At 32.8% G+C, this 24,268-nt stretch overlaps 1 protein-coding gene across 1 annotated transcript in view; it reads right to left on the reverse strand.

Moving 5' to 3' along the window:
- The window catches only part of CCDC148 (coiled-coil domain containing 148), a 148,581-nt gene extending 124,534 nt beyond the window's left edge, over positions 1-24,047 (reverse strand). The window contains exons 1-9 of the mRNA XM_039855433.1: positions 23,895-24,047; positions 22,704-22,847; positions 18,471-18,533; positions 17,401-17,522; positions 10,430-10,533; positions 5,011-5,093; positions 4,649-4,800; positions 3,418-3,513; positions 3,156-3,337 (exon numbers count right to left, since the gene is read on the reverse strand). Coding sequence (XP_039711367.1) covers positions 3,156-3,337; positions 3,418-3,513; positions 4,649-4,800; positions 5,011-5,093; positions 10,430-10,533; positions 17,401-17,522; positions 18,471-18,533; positions 22,704-22,767 — 866 coding nt within the window. The 5' untranslated portion in view covers positions 22,768-22,847; positions 23,895-24,047. The remainder of the gene's footprint in view (positions 1-3,155; positions 3,338-3,417; positions 3,514-4,648; positions 4,801-5,010; positions 5,094-10,429; positions 10,534-17,400; positions 17,523-18,470; positions 18,534-22,703; positions 22,848-23,894) is intronic.
- Between the last annotated feature and the right edge of the window lie 221 nt (positions 24,048-24,268).

Below are 24,268 nucleotides of genomic sequence, written 5' to 3' on the forward strand. Positions count from 1 at the left end.
GCAGAAACCACAGCGACGGACTTTCTTGGTACAACTACAGGGAAGAAAAGGTGCTACTCCTTTTGTATCTAACAAAAGTTCTGAGCTTTGTCCTGATTTGGACCACCATGAGCTAGTCATTGTGGCCTGAGAAAATATATTTACTGACTGGTATGCACCTCCCACCTGGGCCTACCTTTAGATCTGGGGATGGAGTCATTTTAAGCCAAACCAGTGAGCTGCTATAAAATAGAGAGAATTAAAATAAATGTTGGGATTAACCATAATGTCCACTGCCTTTAGCCCAATGAAAACTTATAGTTTAAAAATGTCTTCCACATATTTCAACCTTCTTATGTCATAGTGGTATGCATCTGTTTAATATATGCACACATTTACTTGTGCAATTGTGTACATGCATGTGCAATCTATGTGAATTCTTACGAAGCCTAATAACTGGAACCAAAAGGGGAAATGGCTATATCGAAATAATGGCAGATACTGGCAAACTAGAAGACCAATTAATATAACAACATTTCAACATATAATTCATTGTGCTAGTTAGAACAGGACGTTTGCATGCCTTAATGCACACCAGCCAGACTGCAGATGCCCACTATCTTTGTATTTATTCAAAATAGTCCATTTACTCACTTTCTCTTCAGTGAAACTGCCCCTGAAATTTCATTCAGTTTTCTTGATGCTTCATCATTCACTGTCAGCATATTTATAAAATAGTCTCTTCGTTGATGTTTGCATGTATTTTTTATTTGTTCAGGGTACACGTGTATAGGCTGCTTCATATTCCAAGCCTTCTTAAAGGAAAAGCCATTTTCTGGTCTACTCTGTCTGGTGAACCCTTTATTAAGGAGCTCAGCAGAGACCATTGTGTATTAGGGGTTACCCAATAAATATCCATCAAGTAAAACATCATTAATTTTATAAAATTTATCCTGGATGATTATATGCGGTAAGGTAAGCAGACTACTAAACAAGGATTTGTGAACCTATATTCCGCCAAAATAGATTCCTACTGCCCCCATAATATGCCTTGCCACTCTCATCTTTATTGTTTTTATCTTTAATTCAACTCAATTGAACAATCTTTTATTTAAAAGCTGTTATGCACTGGGATATCCTAGATGCTAAAGATATAAATATTGCTAATAAATTACTTTGTCTTCAAAGGGTTTATAGTCTAGATATTTAATATTCCTTCTTAGAATGTCCTCCCAACCCCTTTTCTGTCTTATTCTAACCCTACCAATTCTTCAAACACCATGTGAATTTCGGTTCCTCCATCAAGCCTTCCTATGGTATTTTTTCCTCAGTGGTCCTTCCCTTAGCACGTGATGTGTATTCATCTTATTTTCTCAGTCTTCAGTAATGCCAATGGAGCTGTGAAATGTCAATTTTTTCTGAAGGGTACAGTGTTGTATGAAGGAAGAGCAGAAATTAAGTTCAGATTAAAAGGAATGTAGGAAAACGGGCTGTGAAGTATGGGTCCTAGAGGAAAGGAGGCATTACAGACTGCTAGGGCAAGCTTCTCCATGTTTAGGAGCTGCTAATCTAGAAACACTATAAACTCAGCTACCTTTGCTAGGGGGACAAAATGCGATCTGGAAAAAAAAGGTCATGAGGCAACTAACTTGCTTTAAAAGGACAGGGTCAGATTTACCTTCTTCACAGCCAAAATCAGCCTACTTATAATGAACCTCTCAAAAAAGAAAAGAAAAAACACAACAAAAATATCAAAATAAAACCCTCTCCCTCTTGCTTGATAAGTTCCAAAATCTCTTAAACAAGGTTACGATGGGGAGGCGAGAGAGGATATTTAGTTTACAATTAGAGACTTAAACTAAGTGCATGGTTGAGTTAACACTTCATTGTGACTGCGTTTCAATTAAAGTGAAATTAATCAATCAACACATATAAATAATTTATTATTAATTTTTTCCTCAACTTTATTGCAAGGTAGAAGGCAAAAAGGAAGGCAAAAATGCAGGGAGAGAGGAGGTTCTTAGGAGACTGAAAGGTGTTTATTAGGGAGGAAGACGGACCATCACCACAGAGGTGTAAGAAAAAAGCTTAAATGGGGAAAGCCTCAGGCAGGCCTCACCTAGGATTGCCTCTCCGAGTGTGCTGAGACATGTGGAAGCAGTGATTGAAGGCTTTGGATCAAAAAGCTAATAAAATAGAGAACTACTTGGTAGGATTTAAGGTTTTCCTTGTTGTTATTCATTTCTTAACAGTAGTAATTTTATATAAAGGAGTTTCACTTATAGGCATTTCATTAAGGAATGTTAAGAAATATGGATATTTGTCATATTTCTTTTCTTCCTTTTCAAAGTGACAGCCCTTAGTAAAAGGACACTATGAATGTGTCCTTTCAATATTTTTTCTGTCTTTTTAAGTATATACTCTTAGGGAGAAATTTCGAGGTCTATATGATAGAGTAAAACCATCTCTTCCTACAAAATATTCCCTAGAAACTTTATCTGCTGAACATTACATGAGGTAAACTGTTGATGTGACCCACAATGGCACTTCTGACTTTGTTCATTAAATAAATTTTAAAACAGAATTTACACAGAGGCAGACCCGGCCAAAACTGAATTTTAAATCACTTAACATTATGCTTGTCTTTCAGAAGAGAATTATCATTCTCAGGATAAAACCAAAAGTACACTTTCTAAAAACATTTAGCATGTTTTTGAAAATTAACAAAATATACTTTATGTTTACTGTAAGAGAAAATCACAGTGTATTACAAATGACATAATTCCGTGGCTACATTTTCCATTGCAACCAATTATTAGTGCTGATCTGTAAATTTCCACTGAAAAGGAGCTTCACATCTTGAAATGAAAATTCATAGTTATTGAAATTTCATGTTTGTTAATATTTCTTATCTGAGAGGGTAAAAGCTCAAGGAGAGGGCTATTTTCATCATGTTTCGACCTTATAAAAATCTTTGAAACCATTATTGCAGGGAAATTATTTTGAAGAAAAAAAAAACCTCTCCAACAAATAGTCAATCTAAATATTTATTGATTGACTGTATTCCAATCACATAGTAACTATGAAAACAGTAAATCAGAAGTATACTAACTTCCCGCAAAAAGAAAAATTTAGTGGCAAAAATCTATATAATTCAAGTAGTTTCATCTTATTACCTGTATATGTCTTCTAACTGCAGATCAAAATCTTGAAGTTTCTTTTGATATTTCTCTGTAAAATTACAGAACTCGTTACAAATGGAAGATTTCAAATCAGGGTATGGGCATTCCAAAGTTTCTAATTCCATGGGAAGTTCACTAAGCAGGTTATTCTTTTCTTCTGAAGAATGGTCTAGTATCTAAAAAAAAAAAAAATTATATGATCGTTTTATTTAACACAAATGACACATAAACAAATTACTATCTGTGTCACACTTACTTTTATATTCCACTCTGAAAGATTATTTTCTAATTTCTGTTGCTCCAGACTAAGTTTTTCAAAGACAGCTTTCAATTGTTCTTTCACAGAGTCAACCTATAAGACATTTAAAATAAGTAGCATGCAAATAATTGTGATTCATCCAATATTCATACTTAAAGTTTCAGGAATTATTCTCTAAAGCCAATAAGTGATGAAAAATAAGGTGAGAGAAAATCCCTTGAGGATCTGAAGAAGAGGGCTCAAGAGATACCACAGCCAGGCAGAGCTTATCAGGGAGCTTCCAGACACATAATCCAAAAATGGGCCTCGGAAATACAGGGGGTTCCTAGCCACTCTACACCCACGTTTCGACTTTGTTTGTGGTAAGACAGAGAGCTTATCAGATTGTCCTGTTTCAATCACCCCTTCCTTCCCTTGCATCCTTGCTCAAATCTCAAGCTGGGCATGGGATTTTTAATATTTTATGAAAGCAATATAACAACACTAGTAGAGAATAACTGAAAAATAGAATAAAAAAAAAAATCACCTGTAAGCCTACAGGTAGTGCAACTATGATCATGGAGTTAATACTCTAGTCAGGGAAGGTAGTCAAATAAACTAATGAAAAATAGCTAAGTATCAGGAAGAGGTAAGTAATGTAAAAACAGGGTGAGATAATAGGGAGTGACTGTGGCTTCTCTCATGTGGGTGATCAGGACAGGCCTCTCAGAGGAGAGGTCTTTTAAGCGAGGATCTAAAGGTCAAAAAGTGCCATCGGTGGGATGGAGGAAATGGCTAGTGCAAAGGCCTTGAGACATGAAGGAGCCTGGCATGTGTGAGGAAGCATCAGTGGGACAATATCTAGGAGGAAAGGGGATGTCAGGTAGGAGATGAGGTTGAAGAAGCAGAGAGGAGCCTGATGTATAGGGAGGAATTATGGCCCAGCAGGAGCCCTGAGGGGAGACCAGGTGCATGACTTGATCCCCCTGCACTGAAGGTAGATCCCAGAATTCACTGGGAGGAGGGACAAGAATGAAAGCAGAGAGACTAGTTATGTGGCCACTTTAACATTCCAGATGAGAAATGAGCACGCTTAGACAGCTTCAGGGATGTTTAAGAAATTGAGTAGACCACATTTGCTATACTTTTCATTAAAATACATGAGACACAGATGTTTGTTATCTCAAACTGTTCTAGTTGGAACATAAATGAACTATTAGATTATTAAAAGTAAAGGTAATATACTAACCTCTTCCAGTACTTTCACTGAGTTTAACTGAGTATGTGAATGTGAATTCTGCGAAATGTGATGCTGTCTATATTTTAAATCTGCTCTCAGTTGCTGAATAGGATTTATCACATTTTTCAGATATATGCACCATTGTTCTGATAGCTCTCGTTCTATGGTGAAACAAAATTAAATCAAGGTAACACATTATTTTAAGTTTCTTCAAAACCAGTTTCTTAGAGTACAAATTTATTTTTGGATCCATTTACCAAAAAAAAAAGAGCAGTTAATATTAAAAGAACATGAAGTGAATGGCCCACTTTCATCTTCAAAACAAAACTCCCCTTTAAATATAGGATCAAAAAAAGAAAAAAAAAACTCACCGAAATTTGTAAGGTCAGAAAGACATTCATTTCCAATGCTCTCTTCATTGAGAAAAAATTTTATTTCAAATTCCATTTTACATCTGAAATAGACATTATCTCAATCATTTTTATAATCACAAACATGTATAGGTTTAAAAAATAACTAGTAGTAGAAATTTAATCTAATGTGGTTTTATCCACTTGTTTATTTATGTAGACCATATACTAAATTCTTAACATGGATTAGGTACTTCCCAGACACAATTAGCAGACATTTGGTCCCATCCAAAATGCCCAGAGACATTTGGTCCACACCAAAAGGTCCTTGAAATACAGTTCTGTGCAAAATGTCCATGAGTATATTTGGTCCATGTCAAATGGTCTTTGATATTTGGTCCTGTCAAAAACGTCCATGCTTACAAAATGTCCCTGGGTTCCAATAGTCCATAATATTTGTTTCTACTTTTAGTTTACGGGATTAATACATAAAAAATGTTATCATGTTTTATTGGTCCAATAATTATATTGTGGCTATATTGCCAATAATAACCCTTCTTGCCTCAGTAGACTACCTGGTAATGTCAAATGGGGTTAGATAGATGGGTCTAGGTTGGAATTGTGCAGAAGAGCAGGGTTTATATTAATTATGTACATAATTATCAAGGACCTCTTGGCATAGACCAAATATCTCTGTAGATGTTTTAGACAAAACTGAATTTCCTGCAAGGGCTAGACACCGAGCTAGAAAGAAACATAAGTGAACATTTCAGGTAGAAGTAACACGTGAACAAAGGCAAGCACTACTAGCCTGTTCAGCAGATCTGTGTTTTAGAAAAATTCCCAAGGCAGCAGGATGCAGGATGGGCTGGAAAGAGGGGTGATCAATAAAAATGGAAAATGAGGAGGAGAGGATCAGGTAAAACAGGACCAACAAGGAGTTTATTTTAAAAGTTAAGAGAAGATGAGGTCCTGAACTAGAAAAATGGGAGAAAAGATATACTTTATTTTTATACACAAATAAAAGTAACAAATCTTTATGATCTTTTATGATATTATTTAAATATAGTCATTTTTAGAGTAAAATCATAACCAGCTCTAAATGGACATCCCAAAATATTGTAGTCTATCCCTTGCTTATGGCAGATTTAATGAAATCTTAGAAAATAGTTTTGATTTATTATCATTTTTAAAATACAATATTAAAATGGCATAAAATTTAAAATAGCAACAATTACAACACTTCAATTCCATGATTATTTTCATTTTTCTATAAGTTTCTAGCACTTGTCTACATGCTTGTATATTTTAAATAGTTGTAATTATGGCACATTTACCATTTTATAGTGGGGGTTTGAATAATTTTTTAAGATATATCTAAATAATTCTCACAATTATCAATTATTTTTTATATGTGCCCTCATCTTCTAAGCCAATTCACTTACAGGGGACAGGGTTTTTTTATATATATATATAAAGGAGGGGTGCTATTATAGATGATACTTCACCATGTATTTTTCCAGCATGTAGTTTTTGCCAGAAGTATCTTTAAGACTAAATTTGAAACTGTTAAAGAGAGGATGGATGTATAACGGTGGAGTAAAACCAGAAGTTATTTCATAATGGATTTGCTTAAACAAAAACATAGTACTTATAAACCATCCAGCTCAATTCCCTTATATTGTCAGTACCCAGAAAGCCATGGTAGAACATACAAACAAATAGAAGTAGCTTTGTTCGTACAGATCAACCTGCTACTTTGTATGTAACCATTCTAGTAAGCTCCATCCTGGCTTCATAGATTAACAATCCTGAGTCATCAGAAAAGACTAGCTTGTTTCTCTAATTGTCCTGAGAGCCCAAAAAATCCAGAAGCATTTTTTATGTCCTCAAGAACTACAAGAATCTGGGACTAGCTTGTGAAAGCCGGCTAATATTTCCCAAATTGTGTTCTATAAAACAGTAATGTCAAGGAGATGCTAGGGAAAGAAATATGGGAAATGGTAAACTAAACAAAATCAGACAAGTTTTTATGGTGTGGATTTCCCAGAAACTTGATTATGATAAAATGCATTGAGATTCTCTAAAAGGGAATGAAATATATTTCCCTAATTTACAGGACCATGAAATCCACTATTAGCCATACCTGGAAGAATATTTCTCTTTTGTAGGATGATTTAGAAAATATAGATTAAAATTGCAATAGACATAGGATATTAAAAATGATAACTCTGGAGAAGAGAACCCTGTTCTATTTATCACTGACATGCTAGACTAGGTTCCAGGTGTTCTTAGAACTCTGTAGTACATGCAACCTCCTCCAGATCTGAAGAGGGGACAATTGAATGTAAGGCAACTTTCTGTGTCTAAATCTGCAAATTTTAGTGCCTCCTAATGTTATTTGGCCTTTCCTCTGGTACCACTGAATATGATGGGGCTACAAAATCTCTTGAGTTTTTGTGTGACCTTTTGCCTGGATGATATATTAATCTACTTCCTAGATATGCCTAGTTGCAATGCAACTACCTGCAAGATAAACCAGCCCAGAGAAGGGTGTTTTTAGCTCTCAGGAGTCTATTCTCAGTACAGGTCTTCGGCCTTGCCAGGATGGTGCCCACATTCTAGGTGTAGAATCAGTCTCCTCAGAACATCAACAATTACCCGGAGCTTCCTGAGATTTCTAGAGCAACCACTTAGTTACTAATTTTGGCAAAACAAGTGAAGCATGGGGTACAAGAGAGTGGTAAATCAGAAGCCATTTAAGCAAACAATAAGCAAAGAAACTTGGGTTGTGAAAGGCATAACAAGTGAATCTGTTAGTTCCATACATGGAACTACCAACCAGGAGAGCTGTAGAAAATTAGGACACCAGAGCAGGCTGAAGGCCAAAGCTTTAGCCCTCCAACAAGGGAGGAACTCAGTAGCGCAGACATTTTAGACTCAGCTATTTGATCCGATTCTCACTATTAAAAGTCTTCCCAAGTGAGCGTACACAGAGGCCAGAGAAGGAAGTCTCACAACTGTTGGCGAAGGAATGAGTTCAGTAGCTAGGCTCAGAGAGAGTTCTCCAGTGCCCTAAGTCACATGGTTTAAATACTGGTCTCAATTTTATCTTTAAAGACACATTTCCAGACAACATTTAATTGTTGGTAAAACCCTATGAAACGCTTTGTATAAAGGTGATATTTTTAAAATAATGCTTTAAAACTAAAATTGTGAGCAAGAGACTACATATATTTCTAACAGAGATTTGGTTAAAAACATCCCTTGTAGGCATTATAGTAAAAGTAGTAAGGTGGACCAAAAGCCCTCACAAACTTTATTAATCAAAACCTCTTATTAAAATAAAAATTATAACTCTTTATCACATGACCAATATAAATAACTATCTCTTAAACCTCTAAACTGGCCATTCTGAAACAAGGGAGCAAGGAACCCTGGGGAAGTATATCAGTCTTCAAGAGGTGTAGCTTGAGAAAACATATCAATTACTAATATAATTTTATAAATTTAAATATAAAATATAATTTCATATTTGAAAATTTTATGTGACTTGTTTCCTTAGTACAGATTTCAAGGCATTAAAGTTTGGCAAAATCATTTTTTTCTACAAAGGCTAAACCAATTAGATCTCAGGTACTATGAATGGGACTCTGTGGAAAAAACAAAAAGCTGCTCTACTTCAAGTTCATGGACAACAGGAGTTAAAGATAAGAGCTCCAATATCACCTTCAAATAAACTAGCTGATTTGCTTTCTGCAAATAACTAATCCTCTGAACCTCAAGATTCTCATCTGTAAAGTGGAGATAGCATTGATACCTAAATGACCTCTGCAGGGTCATTGTAAGGAGTAAATAAAATAAAGCATGCCAAGTACTTAACATAGTACCTGGTACATGCTAAATTACCCAACCAAACTGAGGCCCTTACTTTCTACAGGCCTGAGATTCTCAAATGGAGCCTCTCATAGTGATGCACAAGAATACTTTACTTTTAATTTTTTTATTAAAAGGGAAGATAGACTTTTAAAGATAGAGCTTAAACTCCTGATTTTCTGATGGTTCCTAAATTCTCCACAAATCTAGCCACACTCTAACTGTCCTCCTTTCACTATTATTTCTTAATTTCACTGAACATATATTGAAATTAGCCTACTTTCTAGAATAACACAAAAATTTTTCTTGGAATTCCTTTTTTGGTCCAATATTCAGCCCTTATAAGTTCCTCATTTCCATCATCTTTGTGTCATTCCAGGTCAATAAAAAAAAAAAAAATTATATATATATAGTATATATATATATATATATATATATATATATATATATAGTAAAATTTTTTCTCCATAGCCAATGATGTATCTTCTCTATCTAGCTTCCAAGAACATGCTTAATATACACATTGTTAAAGAGTATGGAACAGCCAAGATAAAAAACCACTCATGTGTTCCTTCACATTTGAGCTTGCATCAGTGAGCACCATAATTAAAACCTCCTAACAGCTTTCTTTATCAGGTTTCAAGTTATGCAAATTTTCAAGAAAAACTTTTTCTAATGGATTCAAACTTTCCACAAACGATAACTTTTTGAGGGATAAGATGGGTCTGATTTGTTTTCTTAGCAGCAGTATGGCAACAAAGTCTATATAATCTCATTTTTCCATGTTTTAAGTTATACTGTGATGTAAAAGCACTTCCAATCACAAGCCTTTTACTTGTAGGAATCTCTTGCCAGAATAAGAAACTCCTATTACTATAAAAAGCACCTACATCAAAATTAAAGTGAATGGTATTGGGAGATTTGACTTAGAATAAGACAACAAAAGTTAACTATTTTGATATAAATATACACTTAAAAAGCATACTTTGTAAATATAATGATCATCAACTGGTATATGTACCTCAAATGGAGGGAGAACACACCTGCCTTCTCTTTTTGCCTTGACTTTTGAATTTTATTTTTCAAAAATTACAGTTAAGATCAAGTATAGAATCATTAGTTTTAATTCATCTTGAAGTGACTGCTGGAAATAATAACAAAGTCAAAAATACAAATTGAATGTTAGTCATGATACAGCTACATCTAGAAATTACTGAACAACTTGAACCCTTTAGTTTATTTATGCATTAATTTATTGAAATCATTTATACATTTCCTGCTATGTATCCTCCAATGAAAAGATGAATATGATGGGATGCTTGCCCTTGTGCTAGGTGTATTGCTAGTATGAATGGGAGTGCAGAAGAGAAAGTGATTAGAAAATAGTGTCTTTTTTTCCCCCTAAGAAAAGCGAAATCCATATTAATATATCTATTAAATTCCAAATGATAACTTTAAATTTTTATTATTATTGTTTACTAGACAATTATAGACTATCTAACTAAATAACTGCAAATCTTAGTAATTCCTAGGTGCTCTTATTAAAATTTTCTTCAGCTCTTACCTGACTTCATTTAGCCTTTGATGCTCCTGCCACCACACTTGTTTGTGTTGCTTTATTAGTGTTTGTTCCTTAGATATCTTTGAAGTCTGCACTGCTTTTCTGATCTAGATTTAGAAGAAAAGAGGAGCCTATTCAATATATTTTAAAAATGTGTTTTCCTCAATGGAAATGTTTAATCTGTATTTTCTAAGTTAAATACTTACCGTTTTTAAATACTATTAGTTTATCTTTTAACACAAAATCCTCCTTAAAGTAGTACTTTGTTAAACAAAAAGCTGGGAGGTGAAAGAGAAAATGATTTGGAATATTGATCAATTTAAGAACTGTTTTTAACATTATTTATGAAAACGAAGGTAAAGTAATTCTATTTTCCGTACATACAATACATAATATATTAATTTTTACAATTCCAGAAAAAATTTTAAGAGCTTTCCATATTAAGAGCTTTTTACCTTTCAGTACATTTTTCCTGCCAGGCATCATGAGCATCATTACTCCCATTTTACAGATGAAGACACTGAAGTTCAGAGACGTTAAAAGACTTGGTCAAGATTATAAAGCTCATAAACATCAGAATCATGTAGAATCTTGGTGCATGAATTGGTTTTTATCTGGCCCTTCAGCATAGGACGGGAAAAGGTCATTGGATAAACTGTTGGGAGGCCTGGCTGTAGTCCCAACTTCAACACCTACTAGAAATATGACCTCGAATATCCAATTTTAATCTTTCGATTCCATGACTTCATAAATAAATTGCTAAAAAGAATTTAGGCAAATATTTATTTGAAGATACTTAAAGAAATAGTGAAATATCAGGTAGCATTGAAACCCAAATTTTTAACTAAATTTCAATTTTCCTTAAATTTTATGACTTTTTAAAAAATTTAACATATAATTAGTACTTTGAGGTTTCTGTTGACAAGTTGTATCAGGCCTGGGTTTGTTTGCCTTAAAATTCTTTCTTGGCCTTCTCACTAATCTGCTCCATATCAAAGAGCAGCCTGTGTTTCTCAGACACCCCTCAGCTGGTTTCCAGCTGCATTCTGTCAAAAGGAGACACTGGCAGTGGGAGACTGAAGAGAGGGAGGAAAGAAGCCAAAGCATCTTCTTCATTTGCTCCAACTTTTCTTGACAGTTCTACTACAGTTCCAGCTATCTCTAGGTAACCTTGGTTCATAGGAAATGGTACAGCCTTGCTTTTTCTAAATGTCACTCTGACATGGCAGTGACTTCCTGTTCTTAATCCCTGTATTGCTTCACAGTCCTGTTTGGCTTCTCAGCTCCATCACCTGTGTAACCATTTCCTGAATTAAAGACCCCTCTACTCATCAGAGACCTCCTCAAGTAGTATCTGTTTCCACATTAGACTCTGCCTGGTACTCATGTGTATATGTTGAACTCATGTATTCCATATTAATACTTTTAACCAAAGTGCTACTCTCAAATCAGAAACTTGATGAAATACATGTATTTTATATTTTCTCTGCTACTAGAATGCTTAGTACCCCGAATGCTTTAACAGATCAATACTGAAGATAAAAAACCTTCAGAAGATAAGTTCTAAAAGGACTCTTTATAATGCATGCTATTTCTAGCTGTCATTCCCTGATTACTTTAACCTTGAGTTTATCTTTCCGCAGTTCTGGATACTGACTCAAAATTAGGGCTGCAAGAAAAAAAATAACTTAAAAAAACACAAAGTAAAAGTCAAATATTTTCTTTAGGAGATATTAAGAGTGCTACAATTATGAATTTAGAAGAAAAGCACATTTAAATAAGAACTGGACACTGCAGGAATGCATTCAGAATCTCTATTTTATCTATGGGAAAAAATAAAAATGCATAGTATTTCTAAAATCTGACACTCTAGTATTTGCTTTAAGAATACCTAAAACTCATTCCAACTATTTGTCATCTACAGTCTCTAAAGTTTGTTGCAGCAGACACAACTTTTGAAATTAGATCTCTTTGACATATTTGGTCTATGTCATACAAAAAAATTAAAATACATTGGTGAAGGATGTAGACACATTTTTACAGCTTAAAAGAAAATCAATGCTGCTGCCTTTGGGCCTGGGGAAAGACCAATTAAATAGACTATAAAAGTCAAAATAAAGCTACTATTTTTCACTAGACACTTCCAATATTTTGCAGAACATCTTAATTTTTTGTAAATTCACCCATTGACTCCACTTCTATCCTCAGGCCAAAAATGAAGAAAAATAAAATCTGAAAAGAACAAAAAGATTCAAAGTTGTATCTTTATCAATATAGAGATGTCTAGGTGATTCCAATTCATTTTGCTAGGCAATGAGCCATATGAAATCAATATTTAAGGTGGATGATGATTTATTCAAAATGCTGATGAAATTAAAATAACAAAAATAATAAATTTATAAAAGAATTAGAAACTAGATGTTTCCTATTTGGTTTATTGCGATGATCCAAGATAATAAAACCCTAAATAAGCACCTCGAAATGTCATAAAAGGCCTTTGGGCCAGATGATCTAACTTGAGATATAAACAATAACTATTGGACAATGTACGTGTTGGTTATGTGTGTATATATTTGTTAAAATCCATTGAGATGTACAATTAAGATTTGTGCACTTGTGCACTTTACTATATGTGAGTTATACCTCAACAAAGAACTGTTAATATAAATAAAAAGAAAAAAAACAGCTGTACTAAGTTGCAATTTCTCATCTGTCAGATTGACAAAAACTCAAATGTTTAACAAAACACTCTGTGAGGCTATGGGATTTGGATGTGTACAACAAATTTTCACATGGGTTTGCTCTTACTTATAGAAATCTATCTGAAATCTATATTGACAAAAGTATACAAAGATAAATGAACAAAGCTCACTCGCTGCAGCACTATTTGTAATAGAAAAAGACAAGCACAAAAATTCCATCAATAAGTGTTCTTGCCAAAATAAATTGAACCTGAATCTGATCAAGTCTCTAGATATAACTACCAATTTACTGGAAATGAAAGAGAAAAAAAAACATGTTAAATGACACAACCAGGATGTAATAGGCAAAATCCAGACTGTAAGAAACTATGAAACAAACAATACAAACTCTTCAAGTAAACTATAAAAATACAAGGAGATAGAGGAGGAAATCTAAAAACATAAAAATTCAATTGTAATATGTGGATCTTACTTAGACACTGATTTGAATAAACTTTAAGAAAAAAATTGGGGAAAATCAGGGAAACTTAGCACTGACTAGATAACTGAAATTATTAAGAAACAATTAAGAAATTTTTAATGGTAATAGTATTGTAGGGTATGGGTTTTTTTCCCCATAACCTTTAAGAGATACAAATTAAAATATTTATGGTGAAATATTATGATGTCTGAGATGTGTTTAAAAATAATTTGGCACAGGGGGAAGTTGTGGGTGGGAGTACAGAGGAAACAGTGGCCAAGAGTTGATCCTAGTTGAAGCTGGGTAATGTTACATGGAGATTAATGATGCCATTCACTCTAATTTTGCATATGCTTACAATATAACATTTTAAAAAAAGAATTAGTAGATTGATACTTGAGTTGGTCAAGAATACTTATTCCTGCTAAGCAAAGAAATTCAAATAAAAATAATTATAAAGATATCTTTTATACTTAAATTGGGAATGAACGGTTAACATATAATGTACCAAAACTCAATTCGGGTCTCAATTTTCAACCCAAATTTGCTATTTAGCTTCAAGTTCAGTTTCAGCCTTTGAAAGACTGGATTACTCATTGTCCACATCAATGTCTTAGTTGGCATCCCAGGACTTGCGCATGATCAATGACACAGTGATCACGTAGGTAATCATTACATCTAATCAGTATAACAATACCAGTAATACAAATCAGGCAAGTCTTCTAAATTTATTGTTAATTAACAATAATTTTTGTTATTTTTTTTCAAATATAGGTAAGTATTCTATACATAACTTGAAACAAAAATCTCCCTATGTGCTTTAAATGGTAAGATTCTATTGCTCAGTTTTAAGTATGTTTATAGTTAAGATTGCCAGAGTAAAGTGCTGTAACAATTAACAATGATTGTTAAAGCTGTTAATTTCATGTGCAAAAAATAAGCACATTTAATTAGTAAAATAAATAGGAAAATGGACAGATAATACAAATATTAAGAGAGACTATGTTAACTATGTAATATTAAGAAGAATAAAATATTCTTCTTGATCCAACACATATTTTATAAAAATTTAAATAATAGAAAAAAATAACGTCATATTCATAATTCTAGTTGGTGTAGACTATTTGGTATATTAGCAATCATAACATTAAACAAAATAAACTTTAAGAATTATATTTTAATTTCTAGACATTGAATTCTATTTAGGCCACGAGTCTCAAGAAAAAAGATATAGTTGGAAATTATTCACACCTTATGGGAGTAAATTAGAAGCAAAATGTCAACTTGCTATCTCCAAATTAAGTGAGAAGGGAAGACTCCAAAAATCATATAGAACAACACTCTCAATACATCTTCCTTAATCCAAATATAATAAAAAATAAAAACTGTATAAAGAAAAGAAGAAAGTGTTAGAAAATCACGGAGTATCCCAGACACATTTTGTTCTCACTAACTAAAATTCAAAACAACAGATATTACAAAAATGCTTTAAAAGGACAATTCCTTATCATTATGAAACTATGGAGACTAAAAATGGAAGTAAGAAGTTTGTCAAAATGATTGCTACAGACTGTGAACCATTTTCAGTAGCTGAGCTGAAGACAAAGGATTTTTTGAGATTTGCAAAAGTATGAATCCCAGATATAAAGTTATTTCTAAGAAATATGTAACTAAAAGGCTTCTTCTTGAATTATTTTCTATGAACAAAAAGGTTATTGATGTTATTTATAATGTCAGTTTTAAGTGATCATCTGTTTAACCTCAAAAATGTATGGCACACTGAATAGCGAAGCAACCTAGCAGCTGACAATGCTGAAAATTATTATCCCTGCATTTAATGTCAAACTTTAAAAACCACATTAATTATTAAAATTTTAAAATGTTTATTCTTTGATAGTGATTCTATCATCAAAAGGAAATTCACTTTGACCAAACACTGATTTTAACATCAACTATTCCACATTAAGCCGAAATTGTTTTTTTTTCCTTTCAATGCATAGTGGATGGATGGATAGATGGATGGATGGACAGATGGACAGAAGAACGGATGAACAAAATAAATATATGGATAATATTAGGACTATATATGTATATATATCTGAATATACATGTACATATTCCAATGGCATAGACAAAAACGTTTGTGGTGGCATCTTTATTAGAACAATACTTTGGGATAGAGCTAAAAGACATTCATTCTTTTTTTGCCCAGACATCCCAGTTATGAGAATTTATCCAATGGGGGTGGAAAACTCTATGCATGAAGACATTTACTAAAGCATAATTTCCAATATCATAAAATTGGATATAATCCCAATATCCAAAAATCGGGATATGAACAGGCATGCATCTTTTTTTATTTGGAGTACTCATCACTCCTGTTTATGGTCAGTTCAATTTTATTGGCCTTGAGATCCCAATTTCAATGTCACTTCCTCAGAACAGGCTTCCCACCCAATTGGGGTCAAGCCCTATTATTACAAACCAGACAGCATGTTTTATTATTATTATTATTGAAGTTTATACTTAACGTAATATCATTTTGGAGTTTTTTGAGAAATACTGACTTCTCTTCCCCTCTCTTGCAACATTTTGGAGATTATTTGAGAAACACTGACTTCTCTCCCATTCTCCTGCAAACAGTACATTCCATGAGGGTAAGGGGTATATTTTGTTACCATTGTATCTTCCAGGCATACTCAAGTAAATGAATATTTATTTACTTGAGTAATTAAATATCATAAAGATTATGTGGAAAAATATTAGGAGGAAAAGTATACAGGATTTTATGTCTATGTTATCATGGGAGAAAATCAAATATGTATGTATATGTTTATACTTATATATGTATGTGTATATGTGGTACATGTATAATGGGTCAAAACAGAAGTCGGAAATATAAAAAGTGTTTTATTAGGATGATAGTTATATAAGTGGTTTTCTCAAAAAATTTTTTGAATGTCCTGATAACATTAAACTTGTTATATTTGAACCAAATAATGCCCTACTTTTTTAGGTGCTCTTCTTAGTTTGAGGGGATATAGCTCATGGATATATGGTAGTTTCTCTAGAAAAAGTTATCAGATGTGCTTTGAATTTATAACAATTGCCTTTTAAAAAATATATTAACAATATATAACACAAAAATATTAATTATGAATGAAAACTTATAAATTACTTAATATGTTGCTTTGCCAAACCAGATTTTGAATGCAACCAAGCAATGAAAATGTTGTTTATAATATACTGTATTATTTACACATGAGGGAAACATATTGCATGAGTAATCCTAAACCATACATGATCCTAAAATACTGTGCACAATCACTTGCACATAAATGCCTTTCAAGTCTAGTCCAGATTCACCTTTTCTTAGGTCAAGTCAAAAAAGAGAATTCTAAAAAAGAGAAGCATCTGAGGGCTCATTTGAATGGTGTTGCAGAGGGAGTCTTCAATCAGATAACCCATGGCTGGCACTTTTACTAGCAATTCTTATTTTTCAGATTAAGTTAGAAATTGTTGAAAGCAAATGAAACAGTAATCTTTCTAAAAATTAAGTTGAATTCAAACCTAATGGGTTATTATGAACATTAAGCGAGTAACAAATATAAACTATATAGCATAGTGTCTGAGAGGAGTCAATAAATTCACTATTATTAATAGTTGGAAGACACTAAAAACTATTTAGAATGTTATTTATTTTCACATTTACATTTTATTATCATTTTACTTCTTAGCAATTCAATTTTCCAAAACTAGAACACACACACACACACACACACACACACACGGATATACACACAACTTCTAACCTTTAGCTCTATAGAAGCAGAAGCTAATTTTTTTGCTTCAGTTAATGCGTGCAATTGTTGATAGTCTACTGGCTTATACTTGATGCTTCTTATTCCATTTTTCACATGAAATACCAGATTATCTGTTTTTCATCAAAAACAGAAAATGACAAAGAAATAGTATCATGTTATTAGAAGTCGAAATATAGTTATGGCAAAAAAATATATAATTATGGCAACATGCTGACTTCAGGTCTTATTTTTAAATATTTCAAAGTAAATACAAGAAATAATATATTAAAACATTCATAGTATATTTGAAGCTATATCAATATATTCCAATATATTCCTTGCATAAAATTACTTCTAAAAGGGCATAAAAGAGATACTTTCATCTAAGTTAGTATATTGAGAACTTTAGAAAATTATTATGCCAAGATACAAGTGTGACCATTTTTTATTTAAAAGTATTAAGCATCATCTGTGAATATTTAAATATCACATTATTATAAATCAAATTAAAGAAATAGATTTTTTTAAAGTCAGAGCTGTATTTCTAACTTAGAAAAATTGAAAAAGAATTAATTAAATTTGAAAACAGATTGAAACTGAAAGCTAAAAAATTTAATAGGCTAAACAGAATTAAAATGATATAAAATGTTTGTGCAGGCATTCTCTATCCAAATACTTAGTCTGGTATATTAGCTACTTTGAAAAAAGTAAAACATAAGTATGAGGTACTTTAAGGCCAAGTAGCATAAAGTACAATAAACTGAGTAATTCAAGCAGAAAATGTACATTTGCCTCAATAATATGAATAACTAATCAGTGCCATGTGAAGTAATTAAGATTTATTAAATATATCATGGATCACATGACTATAAGATGGCTCCAAAAAAGACAAGGACAGTGAAGGACAGCGAGATTGTCCTAACAGCTGTCGAAGGTGATTTAAATGCCTATGGTGAGGAAACTGGAGAAACCCAAAAAATTAGCTTTCCATGATTAAAATTTCGAAAATCAACATTTCAATTTTATATTATGCATAATCCACCATAAATCACAAAGCAGACTTGAAAGTACAAATATACCTGAGCTATTGTTTTTCTGAATTGCGATGAAAGGTCGGTCTCTTTTATTCATGTTTTCCATATCTGTCAAGGAAACAAGAGACAGCTAAAATTTTATAATATTATTTTTAAAACATTTTTAAAGATGTTAAAGATTGCAAGATTGAGGCTCTGCAATAAAACGAGGTTTTATAGACTCCCTTTCCATTACCTTGCTCTAACTCTGTTTAATTTGTTCTTTCTGGTCTTCAGAGCAAAATCATGATGGCTACAAAAAGTTTCTCACCATTTATGCATAGTTCAAATTTTAATTATGACCATAAGAACTGTGCACTAGAACACATTCTAGAAATCAAACTTGTAATCAAAAAGTAATTGTCTTCATGAACTTGAAACCTAGTTTGGTTCTAACGATATAGAAAACCGAGTGGAAACACTTTTTGATCAACATTCTTTAATATTTATATACAAATCATAAATAATTACTGCTCACCTTTCAAGAATATTGAGGGCCTCTAAACTAAGTAATTATTAAACTGAGGTATTATAAAACTGATTTAATTGTGTTGTTTCTTATATCAGGGAATTAAAATAATATTCTAATTTAGAACCTGAAGAGTTCACATATAATTAACTTAGTCTAACAAATTGTCAGTTATAAAAATAGTCACAGGTATATAAAGTATGACAGGGAATTCAGTCAATAACACTGTAATAACTACATATGGTGCCAGATGAGTACTAGAAGTATCGAGGTGATCACTTCGTAAGATATATAAATGTCTAATCACTATGTTGTGCACCTGAAATTAATATAATATCGTATGTCAACTGTAATTGAAAAATAATTTAATAAAATAAGTTCTCACCACACACACAAAAAAATAATCTGTTAGTCTAACTTCTCATTTTAGCATATGAGATGATTGAGACCCAGAGAACTGACCAACATCATAGTGAACTTCAGTCCAAAATCTTATATTCATAATATAAAAATCTCTGAAGATAAAGGTTTATTTCATAATCAATACGGTGACCTAACCAATCTGACTTGATATCATTTGGTAGCAAACTTGACCCAAACTGAAGTTTATCCTATTTAATGTGAATACTCATATATTTGTGCAAAAATATTAATGTGTTTAATTATGGCATGCTCCCCAAGCACCACCAGTTTTAAGGAATAAGCTCTATATTGTATTTCTAAACATCTGAAAAACTCAAACTACATCTGGTCCCACAGATTACAGATAAAGGATTATTAAAATGTATTAAAACAAGTAAATGTCATCTGGGTCATCTCAATTTTATGCTTACTAGTGAGAAATTCAAAGTGGCTAACTTCAGCTTATAAAGTGCTTTTGGCTGAGTAATGGCTACTTGAATAGAATTTTCCATGTTAAATAATTTAAGAGCACCTAGTTTTAAAAATTATTTCATGTCCACATTGTGTGACATTTTTAAATTGCTTATAAGTGTTATCAAAATGTTAAGCCTTTTAGATCTATTTAGTTACCAAAAATATATTAAAATAATATATTTTGATATGAAATTCCTTATAGTGCAGGAGAAACGTCTGATATATAATGTAATGATAGCTTCACAATAGCAAGAGGGTTGAAAAAACATTTTAAAATAAAGTTAATTTTTACGGATTACCAGAGAATCTAAACTTTAGAAAAAAAATACATGACCTCAGTCTCTTCAGAGAAGGTGAACAATCAGGACTTCATTAGAGAAAAGGAAAAAAATAGCAAAGAGATTATTTATAACAATGCGATCTTTTTAAGTGTTAAGATTTGCATTCTTCTCTTTCCTAAGAAAATTCCTTAATAAACTGAGGAAAGAAATGTCTGTTGTATTTAGGCTTAAAATTGTACAACATATGGATAGTTTCTTAACTCTAAAACTGCCGAACCATGTAGACATATGTGGATTTTCCAATTACCCTCTGAGGGTAAGTTTTCAAAGGCGATGAGGATTCTGAGAGGACAAATAGTGTGAGAACAATATCAATATGAAGAAATATCTTGGATGTAGCATCAAATTATGACATTTTTAAGTGTTAGTTCAAATACTATGGCCAAAGTCTAGCTTAAGAAGTGTTTTTTAAAAATGCAGAATTCTCTTTTAAAGTCTGAGCAGAATGGCACATATTACTTCCACTATGAAATATTATGCATTGCAATTAGCATAAGGTAAAATGATTGTCCTGGAAAAACTAGTGGAACCAAACTGTATAGAAAACTATAAGGTAAAAATTAAAATTTCCTACTTAGCCCTAATATCCCCACTGTATTTAGCCCTGGTAGTCGTTCATGTTTAGTGTTTTCTTTTATATTCTTTTAAAGATGTTCTATGCATATACATGTTTGTATCCAATTTTTATACAAATGCAATCACGATATATGTGCAATTCTACAGGTTTCTTTTCATTTAAAAACTTGATTCTCTTTCCAAGGCAAGGAACATGGAAGTTTCTGAGGGACTTTAGAGTTCTGTAGACAGTGGACTCTCTCATGCCCTAACTCCTGCTACATCCTGAGAACCATTTTAATCATTTCAAAAGCCCAAGAGAAAATGCATATATATCTAGTTTAAAGAAGTATATAGAAAAAAAAGAGGGGGGAGGATTTTCAAACCTTGGTGTATGTGTATAGAGGGGGTATTTGCAATATCTTTTTACTTGTTTTCCTGGCCCCAGCTACCATCACACAAGTTTCTGGTATGATTATACAACATAATTTTTATACAAATTTGTTGTACCTTTTATGAAAAATTCCTTCTGACATCTTTAACAAAATGATTTGAAAGAGAGTACTTTTTCTCCTGATTCATGGTCACAAATGCAGTGCTCTTTCTTTTGATTACAAGCTTATTCATTAGAAGAAAACTGTTAATGTCAGGCCACAAGCGAGGTTACAGAGTTCAACAATTAGATGGACTTTTGATGTGCTTTTCGCTATCACTGCTGAGGAGAGTCTATCATCTGAAGTTTAAGACTGGGGTAGACACAGCTAGGTGCCAATATCCATCCTCCCTTATTTTCTTCCTAACAGGATCCATTTTTATTCAGGGTTACAATATTGGTCTTCGTTTTTATATCTCTGAGGCTCTCAGTGACAAGTGACATTGTTCCAGCCAATAATGTAAAATCTGGGAATCCCGGAACGAGATTTACTTTTTCATATAGGCACTGCCCCTTCTTCCTTGTCTTTCCTTCCTTCTTTCTTCCTGCCTGGAATGTGGATGTGAAACTAGAGAATAGGGAGGCTGTTATGATTATGTAGTGAGTATTAGGATGAAAGATAGATACTAACTATTGCAGAAAAGAAAAGCAAAAGGAGCCTGAGACACTGCTGATATTAAGAATCTGCTATACCAGCTGTGGACTACTTCTCTCTGGACTTGCTGTTATGAAAAAAATAAATCCCTGAGCTTCTATAATCGGGTTCTGTAACTTTCAGCCAAACAAAATTCCCAACTGATACAGACTGGAATTATATGAAGCATCCAGGAGATTTTGATGCCTCTCCATATAAAGCAGTATAAAAATTCTTCTAGAAAGCACCCATCAATATAAGAACAGGATAAAATACCAGAAAGTATTACTATCATTGCTCTTCAATAGTAGCATGAGAAAATTACATCTAGCGAAATTTCTTATTTTAAAACTCCAATAGAGTTTCACTTGCAATGTCAACATAGCTCGAAGAGAATAGATAAAAACATGTGTAGGTGGTTCTGGAAAAGGAAGAAAAATCCTCAGAAACTTAACTCCACTATCAAAAAATAACACAGAAGAATGTATTTGTGGGTTTTTAATACTGCAGGATAAATAGTTGTTTCACAAAGGATCAATTATACAAGAAGAAATTTTCTTTTAAAATGCTACATAAATTTTTTTTTTAATTCTTAATAAAAAATAGCAATCCACCACTCTTTAACAACAAAGATTATAAAACTGTTCAATGGCACTGCCTGAAACACAGTAGCAGCAATACATTTAGAATAAATGAAATAATTCCAACAGGTAAGAAATATTAATTCATTTTTGTGTTATTGCCGGTTAAAGAAAAGTTCTTTAGGCTAAGACGTGAAGAAACAAAAAGAAGATTTAAAGAAGTGAAGATAAAGTTTAGAAGGAGGGAGAGAAAGAGTGAAGAAAAAAAATTAGAGGGAAAAAAATCTTTTTAGTTCCCTGAAGTTTGGGTCAAAAAGAAGGCATCCTCTCTCCCAAGAAAGCAAACTCACAGTTTAGATCGCTGCATTCTTTGCTGATGTGGTTAGAAGTTTTACTGCACAGGAGGTAGAGCATCAAAGGTGGGCCCTAAGGCAGATCTGGGTGGGCTTTCCAGTGATAGGAGGCAACTAACTAACTCAGGATGAGCAGCCTCACTGTGGAGAAGAGGGAGGGAACACCTGATGTGAGTAGAAGGCTAAATGAGGAGGGTGTAGTGAAAGAAGTCAGGCTTTTCTTGTTTAAATTTTTGTTTCGGCCTAATCTTTCACACAGGAAAAGAAAGGGAAATTCTCCATTATATTTTATTGCATGATCTCCTTCCATAGGGATCCATATTCTCTGAACAATTATTTGAAAGTCCTTGAATGAAAAATCCCAATAATATTCTATGAAAGCTAGGAGAGGTAGAAAAAAAAGTTTCTCTCCCTTAGAGAAAGAGGGAAGGAAAAGTTCTCCTTTTTGCCTGGAGATGGGGAATGGGAGCTGGGGTTTGGGGAAACGGTCAGATTATCATATACACAAGGAAAAACAGTAAGAATTTGGCTGCACAGAATTTTTCACTTGGTCTTAAAAGTACCATCTAAATACGTTGGCCCAAAATATAATGGTCAATAATACATGAAATAGTCACTAATATATGACTACAATACTACTTGTCTTTGGCAATTAAAGACATGAGACATAAGAGATATCCATACAGTGAGAGCTTTTAAAAAGATATTCTTATAGAAAACATTATATTGGACCAACAAAATAAGTTCATTTAAAGTATAATTGAAATGAAAACAGCATATCCTCAAACTAAGGTATACTTTAACTCAAGAGTAGTGCTGGGCTTTTGAATAAGGCCACCAAAGGCTGAATTCCAACTCTACCACTCATAAACTAGATGGTGGATGAGACAAAAAATTGTAAAGATGTCAACTCTTCCAAATTGATTTATACAATCTCAATTGATCTCCTAAAAGATTTGTGTGTGTATGTGAAAATTGGCAAGCTGATTAAAAAATGTGTATAGAAATGCAAAGGACAAAGAATAGCCAAGGGAATCTTCAGAACAGATCTGGAGGATTTAAAGTACCATATATCAAAATCCATTATGAAGGTGTAGTAATTAACACAGTTATTATTAGTACAAGGATGTACAAACAGGCCAATGAACAATATAGAGTCAAAAAACAGATTCGTACATTTATGGTCACCTGATTTATGACAGAGGTGAGGCACACTGCTGTGAAGTGTACAAAGAACAGTCTTCAATAAATGCTCCTGGGTCTATTGGATGTTCATACGGAAAAAATGAATCTTAACCCCCTACCTCTCAACATTTACAAAAATCAATTCCAGATGTATTAAAGATCTAAATGTGAAAGACAAAAAATAAGGCTTTTAGAAGAAAACGTAAAAGAACATATTCATGACCTTAGAGTTGGCAAAGATTTCTTAAATAGTTTAGAAAAAACATGCTAACCATAAATGGAAAATGTATTAAGTTGGGAAGTACTAAAATTAAGAACTTTTGTTCATCCAAATATACCATTAAGGGAATAAAAAAGCAACCCAAGAAGTGGGAAAT

Source organism: Pteropus medius, unplaced genomic scaffold (assembly GCF_902729225.1).
Source record: "Pteropus medius unplaced genomic scaffold, Ma_sr-lr_union100, whole genome shotgun sequence".
NCBI lineage: Eukaryota > Metazoa > Chordata > Mammalia > Chiroptera > Pteropodidae > Pteropus > Pteropus medius.